A 12,785-nucleotide genomic window follows, 5' to 3' on the forward strand; every position below is an offset into this window, starting at 1 on the left:
GGTCGTTGACCAGCGTTGACTTTATTAATAATTTCTTAAATATATATTTATATATGTATAAAATAGTTGATTATGTACCATAAATTTCTTAAATAAGAACTTGAAGTTAAATACAATCAAACTTCAAACTCAATTAAAGTTACCGAGTACATACTCAGTAAGGACACAGAGAAAAGAGCGGCCCAAAAAATGAAAACAAACCATAATTTTAAAACATATCACATCTTGACAAAAATTTGACCGATTTTGACCAAATTTGACCGTCTTTGACAGACTTTGACCGAGCTTTTAGCTTTGACCGTCTTTTGAGTCGTTTTCAGAAAAAGGGACGGAGAACCCGGAAAAATGACGCATCGGCCGACTTTTACAACACTGCTTGTGGGTGAGTTTGGTTGACTTTTCTGTATTTTATTTGACTTTCCAATTCTAGTGTTGGATGAACTATAATCTTCTATCTTACTAATCCGGTAAGATAAATCCACGTGGCGCCTCCATAGTCATCTTTAGCAATTCTAATTTTCACAGAATTTTGAATTAAAAAAATCCCCTATTATCTAAAAATGACGTGTGTCCCATTAGACACACGGATTAACTGCACCAATTAATTAGGTTTAACAACAATCTCTCTTCAAAAATAAAAACCACCCAAATCCTTTGACGACTGATTATGTCGTATCCAATCCGTTTGGAGGAAAACCTTCACCACCACTGGATTTGTTACGATTTTTCGAGCAATATGGTACCAATTTGTTACGATTATATCAAACTACATCAATTAGGGTTAACCAAAATCAAAAAAATCTCATCAACGACTGTCTTCTTCAACAGATACACATTAGGTTGTATAATCATCGTCAAAGGATGCAGTGGTTTTAAGGTAGATGGTGAGTTTGATTCTATTATTTCAATTCGTTAAATCCAAATTACTATCAAAGACAACGGGATTTGATTCAAGTATGGATTAAATACGAATCCAATCGAAATACAAATAAGGTTTTAAGGTACGCATATCAAATTATGTGTTTCCCGTTCCATGTAAAAATAGTTGAATCCCACTGTTGTTATTACCATTATTATATGTATATATTTTACTGAATTTTATATGTAAATAGTCGATATGTTAATTTGTTTATTCCCATTGTTCTTATTGTTTTATTTTACAGATGCATAAATCAAATATCTGGATGGTAGACAATCATTTCATGCAATATAGTCAAAATGGGTAATCATGTAAAATGAGTTTGGGTGTAAACCATGTAGATGCAATGTAGTCTAAATTTTGATTCATCTATTGATCTTTATCTAATAGAGATATATGGATCCAATTTCTATCTTTTTCACGCAGCTATACCCGTCATTAGTTGAAATCGATAATTAATAGTTTAATTGTTTGATTGTGTTTTTTTAGGTGCATCTTCAAGTTGGTTCTGCCTAAGTATCACGGCAAATTCGCGTTGAAATTCACTTCAGGTTTTCATTCTTTTAATACATTGACATGAATTGATCAAAAAATCTGGGTTGTTAGTCGATAATACAAAATTCATAGACAACATAAAATTATCATCCATAATTCCTTGAAAAATCACTGATTTTTACTATTTTATTACTATTGTTGTTTGAAGCCAATTACTGATTTTATTACTATTTGTTGTTGTTTGAAGGCAATTATTAATTTTAGTACTGTTTGTTGTTGTTTGAAGGCAACTTGGATTTGGATTAGTAGTTATTTGGTTTGTATGTTTTTTTTTTTTGGGCAAAGAAGCGAATATATTAATTTTCAAACGAACATACAAGGGCCGGACATTTCCCTAAGCCCAAAGCAAACATACACAACAAACAAAACACAACCACTAATCCATTACTAATTTGGCATCAGCCCACTTCATACACCAAATTCTACCAGCAATTAAAACTGCAGGAGACTTTTTAACTTTCAAAAGCATCAATTTGCATCTAACTGAAGGTTTGTATGTTGTAGCAGCAGTCATTTGGACTTGGTTGGTACTTATTTGGTAGGTACGTGTTTATTTATTTATATAATGTGATTGAATTAATCATTCAAGGTTTGTTACTCTTTGAAGGTATTGTGAGTTTAGGTACTAATTATACAGCTTGTGACTTGAATGCAAGTTGTTGTGATCATGTTTATATCCATTTTGCTTACATATATTTTCCTTTATTTATGGAGTTTATGATTATTTGATATGTAGGGATGGTTGGAAGTAAAGAGTGCTCGCAACTCGATGGGTGGTTCGCGTGTCAATAGTAGCTTGCTTAATTCTATTGGATGGATAGAGCCTTTCACCGTCAAATTCATGTTTGTGATTTCCCCTTATATAACTATTTATCTTCGTTATTAATCAATATATATATTGATTATACTTGTGTGGTTTATTAGGTCTATCTTAGTACTGTTTGTGATTTCCCCTTACATAATATTAGATGTGAGCCCAGCGGTAAAATAATAGGTCTGTCTTAGTACTGTTTCAAAATGGGTTGGGCGGGCTGTATTTTAATCGTAAATGTATTTTTGTTCAATCTTAAACGTTTGGCCCGTTTGATATTAGGCATAACCCATATAAACTAATTCACAATCTTATGGGTCGGAATGACCACCTCTACATTGTATTTCGATATTGATATTTTTGGCATTGCCATTTGGTTTTACAGTTGACTGCTCAATGAAGCTGCTGTCAACTTTTATTCATTTGAACAAGTGTTGTTGCATATTGACTTTTTGTGATGAATGGTTGTTCATCTGATGCTGTGGTTGGAAGTCTTTTAATGACCCACGGGCTCTTAAGTCTATTCGATTTACTTAACTGAGGAGTACCCGTGCAACGCACGGGCTCTTAAGTCTATTTAATATATATCACTATATGTTGTTATAGTTAGTCAATTTATATTTACTCAAGGTGGTGGTGTTATATGAAGGTGATTTGAGTTAATTCGAAGCCCGAAGAGTAGATGATGATTTATTGTCTATCGGTGTATCGCAAGTGGTTCGTAAAGACGAAGAAGGGATAACAAGGTAGAAATCTAACACTTGAAAAATGTTATCTACTTTTAGGCTTTAGGTAGGAATCGTGCAGCCACATTGTATGAACTCTGAACTATTCTATTATGTATATGTTTTCAAGCTTTGTTTAATTGCTTGTCCATTTATGATAACAATTATAATTCAGACGATGCTTCAGATGATGAAGATGACGCAGAAGGTGAATTTTGTATAAAATTCTTAAAATTGGCCTTTTTTCTTTTTCTAATGCTACAATCTTTGTTATGTGCAGAAAATATGGGGAACGATGCAAAGTGGAAAGAATCATTGGTTGAGAGGACAATAGCAAGGAAGACCATTAATCTTATGAAACTTGTGTATGGAAAATCTGAAACAAATTCAAATGATTCTATTCATGAAGTTATCGATGACGATGATGAAAGCAATGACGATGACCATTTTAAGCCTAAGGGAGAAGGAAACTAGGTCTGTCCTACTCACGTATAGTTCATTAATTGATTTCAAAGATTGCTTGATGGTTAATGTATATAATCTGTTGACCCATTGTTTGACTTTTCCCATAAACCAAGTAAAGGATTAGATGGCGATCAAGTAGATTATGAAGATAGTTCCAAATTTACCAATTATTTATCTCAAAATACTAGAAAGATGTAGAAACAGTTGAACGATTCGTGATCGATTTGAACCTGGCGATTGGTCAAAAGATGCTCGCCGAGGGAAAATTGATGAGGTGGACGGTGAGAAGCATGATGATGATGGTCCTGTTTTTGGTGTGTTTAATTCTGTTGTTCTGTTTAAGTCCATGTTGAACTGTTGGGCCTGGTGAACTGTCCAATTAAATCTCATCAACTGGTACACTGTAATTGGTTACTATGATTACCAGGTTTATTCATTCCAACCAAGGCTTACTCAAATTTTGTTGCTTTGTGGCTACTCAAACAGAACTGGGTGCCCGAAATATAAACGTTGACAGAGATACTTTCATTGAGCTAATTACCAAAACGAGGTCTAAACATCCAATATTTATTTTGATACTTCACTTATGTGTCTGTCAGTTTGTAGGTTTTTAACGAAGGGATTTACCCCAACAAAATTAGTTATGTTTTTAAGTAATTTATATAGAGTTTAAATTTTTAGCATACCCTTTTGTGTTTATTGGTTTAAGTCTAATTATTTATTGTTTTTAATGATTGGTATTTCAGATAGTGTATAATCTTGATGAAAGCTAAATAGATTAGTTGAAGAGGTGGATATGAATGATGGATTTTCAAGACTCTTTGTTTTATACTTGTAAGGTAAGATAAGGTAAGATGTATGTTGATCATTAATTAGTTGTAATATTTTGTTAATCATCATTTTTTTAATTATAGAATTTAAAATTTAAACTAATCTAATGCTTGAAAGGTTACATCATCCTATTATTGTTTTATATTCTTATAAATTGTTGACAAAAAAAAAAAAAATAGTACTGTATAATTGAAGATTGATGTGCGAATGGGCTAGGTGTTAACGTACAGTGATGGATTTAAGCTTAGTTTTAGCTCAAATTAATTAAATAGTTATGAATTTAAGCTTAATTTTAGGTCAAATAAAAAAGTTTAGTCGGTATAATTGATCTTTCCATTCTTAAGAGTTTGGTTTCTGTTCAGTGGGGTGTAATTAAAGACAATGTGAAGATTCAAATTTATATGAAAACAATGAATATGTTTATATATATGAAAACTAAATGGTGAATTGGTATAAAATATATATTTATGTTTGTTAGTGGGGTGTTTAAGAATGGAATGTCATTCTTAACAAGTTTCAGATATATGACAAGGGTAAGGATGCAAGAATTATAATAAATGTTGTGTATGATTTTACAAGACGTGACAAAATGAGCGGGTTGTGTTGGGTCCACTTTAGGTTGTTATGCAGAGATGATTATGAAGTCTATCCTGGCCATAAGGTTTGTAGTTTTGATATAATTTCACTTTAGTATTAAAAAATATTTTGTAGTTTTGAGTAGGAACAGTAGTTATAAAGTGGATTTGTGATCAAATGATGTTAAAGTATGCTTCTTGTAGACATTGAGCATTTCCCATCACTTCATCTCAGACACAAAGAAGTCGGTGTGTTCTATTACATTGTCCAGGTTTGAAATCCGTTCTCATGTTTCTAATACAAGTAAACCTTAAAATTATAAAATTCATATGTTTTAACGTCTTTAATTACCTCTTATGATAAAATGAGTTTTGATGTTTATTAGGATTTACCAAGATTAAGTGGTGTTGAATATGTTTGTCAGTTATATTGTGGATTTGAGGCCAATTTTGTTTCATTAACCTGGTTTTGATCAAGTGGGGTTGTAGATGATTTTATTGATTTTGTTTATTACCCTGTTACATACTTTTTTGGATCCAAGTAATCTGATAAAAAAAGGGAAATTAGATGCAAGTATTATCAACCACATCAATACTTTTCACACTTTTCCTATAATATCGTTATTTCATATATAAGTTTAAAAACTAATAATGTTTGCGGATGAGTCTCTGTGCAACGCACGGGCTCATAAATCTAGTTCGTTAATACAAAGGCACACAACTTTTATAAAGATAACACATTTTTTCAAATATTTTTCCTTTTTAATCAAAATGTTAAGTTTTTAAGCAAGCAATAATGCAACTCTATTTTCTAAATTATTAAAGATTTCTTTCGATTACAAGACATTTTCAAATTTGTACCCTTATAGCATATGTTAAAGAAGATTTATTAGATCAAAGTTTCCATGAAAAATATGAATTCTACAATCATATTCATATATTAATACATACTGGACAAGAATCTCAATTTACAAAGATTAATAGTAGTTCCTAGTGATTAGTTATTACAAAATTGACCAACTGCTGCATACAAATCATAAGGCACCCAAACGAGAAACAAGGTTAATAAACATGTCTTCACTAAACGGAATTGTGAGGCCACCCATTGGATGGTTGTACCCGTACTCTTCCTCTGTCTGATGTAGTAATTCTTGAAACATAGGTTGGCTTAGTACCGATACAGGTACCACAAATCGCTTCTTCTCCTGTTCCCCAACATAAACAGCAAAATGGCCTTTCGGGATGTCCATAGGCGTCGATATGTTGCTTCCGTTTGAGAATGATCTAAGAAGAGTTTTCTTTGCTTGAATAATCCGAGGCACACAAATAGCCATTTTTTATTGATTGATCAAAGAATGATATAATTAAATCTTGTATCTACTAAAAGAAAGATGTTGTGTAAGTCTTGAGAGTGAGTTGTGTTGGTGCTTTTCCTTTTGTTATGCTCTCTATATATAAAGACTTGTTGAAGCAATAGATCAATTATTTGAAATGTATAAAAAGATAAGTGAATGACACTTATTAATAATAATACTATTAACAGACCGCAGAATTACAAGATCATGTGATTGTGTTTTCCAACTTGACAGAAACAAAGCTGCTACATATGTCAACATCCATAACATTAACATCACATAACAAGGATACATAATAGAAAAGGATCACTTGAATGGATAGAATTTACATCATGGTCCCAGATACATAAATAAAAATGTGGCTATGCTTCCTAACAAATACAAAATCCAAACTATAATAGCTGGAATTGTCGTACGACATGCTAATGATATCCAGTGATTAGTGATCAAAGTATCACTATTTTTATGGATGTACTTAATTGTACTTAACAAAGAGCCAATCTATAGCTAGACATGGTAATATATGTTGGATGTGCAAAGAAGATCAAAACAAGAAACAGGTACTAGGTCGCGTTCGGGTATAGTTTGTCGCGATACGCGACATGTTGGAACGCGACACATGGAGCTGGAACGCGACAAATCAATCAGTAATCAGGACTCGATGGCTATCGCGTTTTGATCAAGTTTGTCGCGTGTGGATGCAGTTTGTCGCTGAACGTGATGGGGTGTCGCGAAACGCGACTATGTTCGTGGCCAGCAAGTTATTTGATTTGTTTCCTAATTTTGATTAGCACTATAAATATACCCTTTGTATTATGTAACCCTATGTACGAAAATCAATAAAAAAAAACTCTCTAGTTGCCCGTGGACTAAAGCAATCATACCGATTGCATATAACCACGTAAATTCTTGTGTCTTTTACTTTTCTTGCATTTATTTTGTCCGTTTGTCGTTTGTGGGATCACAATCTATTGATTGGTGATCGTTGTTGGGTCCATAAATTCCTAACAATATATTAATGTGCTAGCCCGTTACTATCATATACAGTCGGATAACGTGGTTTATAACTGTAATATCCTCAAATCCAAATAATCAAATTCAAAGGAGCTAGTAGTTGAATTTGGACCAACGAGTCAAACAAAAAGTCAAATTGTGCATTGGTGTGAAATAGGTAAGTACATGGACCAAAAGTTGCTATACGTAAACTGAATGTATGTTTGGTGTTATTAATTCAGATAGAATCGTTACTGTTGAACAAGAACTTAGTTGACCACAGAATTAGAATCATGTGATTCATATGAGTCAAGAAATAAACGGGTCAAAGGTACCATATGGGTCAAAAGAATTAAATGTGGAGAAAGATGAGTAGATGACTATAAGAGTCGTCAAATGATAATAAGAATCATTAATTGCTACTAAAAAATTACAATAACCAATTGTAATGAGTTTGGGGGAAGTTGGGAAGCAATTGTATGAAATGGGTCAAGAGTGCTATGTTAGTCGAAATTGAACCAATGGGTACAAACTGTTAGATAATATGTTAGCCTAGTCCAATCATGTGATAATATGTTAGATAATATTTTTTTTTTTTTTGTTTGTTGCAACCAAATCAGCGAATATCATTCTATTCGGTGCAACAACAAAAAAAAATTGTCACTTTGTTTATTTGTTAGTTTTTATTTTTTTTAACTCCAGTCCAAACTTTTACGATTTCGCCGTTCGGACTGCGGGGGAGTGTTAGATAATATGTTAGCCTAGTCCAATTATGTAATGGGCTTGGTCCATCTAGTTTTCTAGGGTTAGGACTCTATAAATAGTGGCTATGTAAACAATAATATTGACGGGGTTTATCATTGTTTAACACAAACTGGTTTTAGGTAGTGTCATATTGCTGTTTAAGGCCCAGAAGTTATTGACTAAATATTTACATAACACGTATAAGATCACTTGTGAAGTGAATACCAGATATGGTGCGAAAATATTTGAAAACAGAACCCAATCATTTAATCTTAAAGTAACCAAATATTGTTGTTTAATGTTCAAACGTGTTAGAAACAATGCCAAAGTACCCGATAGATAACTGTGAAATAGAAAAACGATGGTTCTTAATTCATTCAATTAAACTTTATACAACTGAGACAATTCACATCTCTATTCACAAACTATAATAGTTCCTAGTTTTTAATTGTTAACAAAATTGTGTTGCATACAACAACTCATAATGCACACCCAAACGAGAAGCAAGATCAGTGAATACGTCTTCACTACATGGAATTGTGAGGCCACCCATTGAATGGTTGTACCCAAATTCTTCCTCTGCTTGATGTAGTAATTCTTGAAACATAGGCTGGCTTAATAGCGATACAGGTACCACAAATCGCTTTTTCTCTTGTTCACCTACATAAACAGCAAAATGGCCTTTTGGGATGTTCATAGACGATGTGTTGCTTCCGTTTGAGAATGATCTTCTAAGAATTTTCTTTGCTTGAATAATTCGAGGCATACGAATGGCCATTTTCTAGACTTAAAAAGGATGATGAAAGGTATTTGTTCTTGCTAAATATAAGAAAATGTTGTAGAGGATTTGTAACGAAGTTATGGTTATGAAGTGCATATTGAATGGTTTATATAGAAGCTATACTAGGGGGAATTATGCATTATTAGATGATAGATAGTGACATATGGTTGATTAGGATAATCACATGGTTTGTCTTCCAACTTGGTTTTACAAGAATGAAAAATACAAAATCACTTATGAAGGAGAACATATGACCTGGTTTTAATTTGTACAAGACACCATGGTCCTTGTATCACATAGGTATTATATGGTGGATATGAAAGGGAAATTTAATGACTGATTGTGATGGAAGATATAAAAAAGGCAATCTCACATGGTTACTTTCTTCTACCAACTAGCAAGAAATAACAAGATTAAGCGTCTCAACCATAAAATTAAAATGATAGATTATCTAATATATATAACTAGTTGTGGAGCCCTCGCTTCGCGCCGGGGGCTCCGTTTTTAATGCGAGTTAAAAAAAAAAGTGTTATCTATTTTGTAATAAAAAAAAAATCGACATCTAACATTGAAGGGTTGTTCCTTTGTGATAGTTGCTTCTTTTAGCGTTCGGTTTTTTTTTTTTTTTTTTTTTTAAGTTAGTTGATCTATTTTGTAAAAAAAAAAATATTTTTCGACATATTTTGGTATCATTGAAGGTTTGTTCCTTTTATGAAAGTTGCTTTTTATCGTTTGAGACAAAAAAAAAAAAATAGCACAGTAGTAGCGTGGTGAGTGTTATTATTCAATATTTTTAGTGTTAGTGATGAGATAAATAATATTTTAGAATATAGGTACAAAATAGGGGGTTCGATTTGTATTTTAATGAAAGTTAGGGGGTTGGGTGTGTGAAAAATGAAATATTAAATAGTACTATAAAATGGGGGGTTCGATTTGTATTTTAATGAAAGTTAGGGTTGAGTGTGTGAAAAATGAAATATTAAATAATACTATTCATAACTAGTAAGACAAATTTTGTCTATTAGTTATATTAGTAATAGTAATAGTAATTATCGTGGATTATAACCTTCACTAGTCCTGCAAAAGAAAAAGGATTTGTATGACCAGATTTATAATCACACTTTTTAGTGAAGATGAATAGTAGCAAAGCACATGGTAGTGTCCTAAGGTCGAGGTATCTGTAGGACATTGTGCCTTGATCACGTACACCTGATAACCATTATTAAAGTATAAGTGACTTAAATGTAACGTGTTTATCACCCAAACAAGGTTGATGCCAACAAGGCAAAGAGTTGGGCTAAAACTTAGTGAACCTGCAGTTATCCTAATGTACATATGATTTTCAATTTTCTTGTTTTAAGATGAGTTATTACGATAAGATTAGATAAGTGATGTTTCTATCAATATGGACACAATATAAAATCTGATGAACTTTGAGGTGAACAGAAGTAGTATTCAAAAGGAATGTTTCTATTCTTTTGAGCTCAGTGATTTCTTAAATTATTTAGTGATAAATTATGATTAATGAGTAAAAAAGTTTATGATATTCATTTACAAGCTAAACATTGAGCTCCGATCGATGGGCTTCAGGGTGCATTCGATGTTGACATCATAATGGCCTTGATTAGTAAAAGTACTAGCTTCTATAAACTCTCGGAAATAATTACCTGCTGCAGGAACTTTCCTGAAAGCTTTTGAATGGTAACCGTTTTAAAGTTTATTGTTTCTATTGTTGTTCTTGTTCTGATATACTACGTATTTCTCTTATTCAAAATATCTGCTAACATGGCCGTCTCACTATTTTAATGGCCCAGTTAGAAACATTGAAAATAGACTCTTATAAACGTTAAATTAATAATTTATAATACATATAAAAAGATATATAGTACTAAAATCTTACCAATAGAAAGCAAAAATTAGCGTGCGATTAAATTTTCTGATAAATGAATTTTCAAGATTTGATATATGAAAAAAATTATAAATTAATGTATTACTACGTAGCATTATATAGGACTTTTAAATTATTGGGCCCTTCAAAATTCGGGTCTCTGCTTAGTTGCACACTTCTCACATGTGACCGAGACGCCAACCTTAACTTACCCATGGAAGTCTTTCAAATTCATTGTAGGTGGCACAAGATAAACTAATGACTGAGAATCACAGTTTAACGACATAAATCATGTTAAGAGAATGGTAGAAAGTTAAATAAGTTTGACGTTTATGTATAAAATAATGTGAAATCGTATTACAGTTATCATTTCAAAGTTTATACAACTGAATGAAGATCTCTATCTACAAACTATAATAGTTCCTACTTGTAGATGCTTAAAAACTGTGATAACAGAGGCAAAGTCTTAAAGCTCATAACGCGCCTAAACGAGAAGCAAGATTAATGAACATGTCTTCTCTACACGGAATCGTGAGGCCACCCATTGGATGGCTGTACGCGAACTCTTCTTCTGCCAGTTGTAGTAATTCTTGGAACATCGGTTGGCTTAATAGTGATACAGGTACCACAAATCGCTTTTTCTCTTGTTCACCTACATAAACAGCAAAATAGCCTTTTGGGATGTCTATAGACGTGGTGCTTCCATTTGAGAATGAATTTTTAAGAATTTTCTTCGCTTGAACAATCCGAGGCATACGAATGGCCATTTTTGAGTTTAAAAGGCTGATGGAAAGAAGAGAGATTTTCAATGTATTTCTTAATATGTTTTGAAGGATTGTTATGAAAGTTGTGGTTGCTTTGTGCATACTGAATGGTTTATATAGAAGGTGCATTAGGCATTAGATGATAGATAGTTATATATGGTTTAAAAGGCAAACTCACATGGTTTTGTCTTTCAACTTTATTTTAAAAGGATTATAAATACAAAATCCATTTTTGAAGGAAAACATATGGCTTGGTTTCAATGTGTACATAACATAATGGTCCCTCATCATCATTCTTATTCTGCAAATCCATGTATCATATACTCGTATTATATAGTGAATACGGAAGGGAAATTGTATGACTGATTATGAAGGAAGATATGAAGAGCAATCTCACATGGTTTATCTTACCAACTTGCGAGAAAGATAAATTAAACAAGATAAAATGACAAATATTATTGTGGACTAAAATCTTCACTCTACAACAAGAGTTCTAAGCACAACTAGTGATGAACAGTACCAAATCACATGGCGTTGTCTTACCGTTGAGGAATCCGTAGGACATTGTACCTTCACTCCTTAATAACCATCATGAAGATTGTAGTTCAAGTGGTATAATGTGACCTATTTTGAATTGGCTAATTGCAAGTGAATTTTCATACTAATAATAACTGCTATAATATTGGGTTGGAAACGGTCACTAGACAACCCATTTAGACCGTGTACATATGGTATAAAAACTCATCTTCTCCGGATAGTCTGAACAGAAAAACCTTATCCGTTTGCCATTTATTGCTGGAGTACTAAAATATAATTACAGTACAATTTAAAATAGAAAGGACTTTTTAATTAATTTCAGAGTTTCAGTTCATATATGTTCGCCAACATTGTAAATGTAATGTTTATACAATGATTACAACGATGACCAATCTGAGTTCAACTTTTAACATTGTCAGCATTCATTCTGTTGTAACCGAGACACAAAGTACAAGTTAGAATTGTTGACCGCACAAAATGATTTTTAGGTTTAATTATAACCATCTTTTATTATTCTGTTTAATTTAACTGTGTTGTCAATTAGATAACCGAAAACAATCATGAAGGATGCTACTGATGATTTTTTTCAGATGATCTAGATGCTGGTTGGGAAAGAACTATTGTTCAGTATATATGAAGCTTACCATTTCAAGTGTAACACAAATGAAATCTTTTTCAGTGCGTTCAGAAACAGGTATACAACACTAGTACAAATTCATCAAAGTACGTGCCTATGTGGAAGAATAGAAGGCGTGAAAGATTAAAAGGCCCTTACAAAACATAGGTGTAAAAATTAAAAGTAAAGAAAAACTGATATACAAGAGTGATTATCAATTACAAAT

The 12,785-nt window shown here is 32.4% G+C and overlaps 3 protein-coding genes across 3 annotated transcripts; all 3 read right to left on the reverse strand.

Moving 5' to 3' along the window:
- Window positions 1-5,859: 5,859 nt before the first annotated feature.
- On the reverse strand, window positions 5,860-6,284 carry LOC139852113 (auxin-responsive protein SAUR21-like). Its single transcript, XM_071841338.1, has one exon. It carries the CDS (start codon window positions 6,213-6,215, stop codon window positions 5,916-5,918), a length of 300 nt encoding a protein of 99 aa, XP_071697439.1. The 5' UTR covers window positions 6,216-6,284; the 3' UTR covers window positions 5,860-5,915.
- Window positions 6,285-8,279: 1,995 nt separating this feature from the next.
- On the reverse strand, window positions 8,280-8,816 carry LOC139852814 (auxin-responsive protein SAUR21-like). The gene has a single exon (XM_071842150.1). The coding sequence runs from the start codon at window positions 8,749-8,751 to the stop codon at window positions 8,425-8,427; it is 327 nt and encodes a 108-aa protein (XP_071698251.1). The 5' UTR covers window positions 8,752-8,816; the 3' UTR covers window positions 8,280-8,424.
- A 2,299-nt stretch (window positions 8,817-11,115) lies between these two features.
- On the reverse strand, window positions 11,116-11,430 carry LOC139853125 (auxin-responsive protein SAUR19-like). The gene has a single exon (XM_071842502.1). The coding sequence runs from the start codon at window positions 11,407-11,409 to the stop codon at window positions 11,116-11,118; it is 294 nt and encodes a 97-aa protein (XP_071698603.1). The 5' UTR covers window positions 11,410-11,430.
- Between the last annotated feature and the right edge of the window lie 1,355 nt (window positions 11,431-12,785).

This window comes from Rutidosis leptorrhynchoides, chromosome 6 (assembly GCF_046630445.1).
Source record: "Rutidosis leptorrhynchoides isolate AG116_Rl617_1_P2 chromosome 6, CSIRO_AGI_Rlap_v1, whole genome shotgun sequence".
NCBI lineage: Eukaryota > Viridiplantae > Streptophyta > Magnoliopsida > Asterales > Asteraceae > Rutidosis > Rutidosis leptorrhynchoides.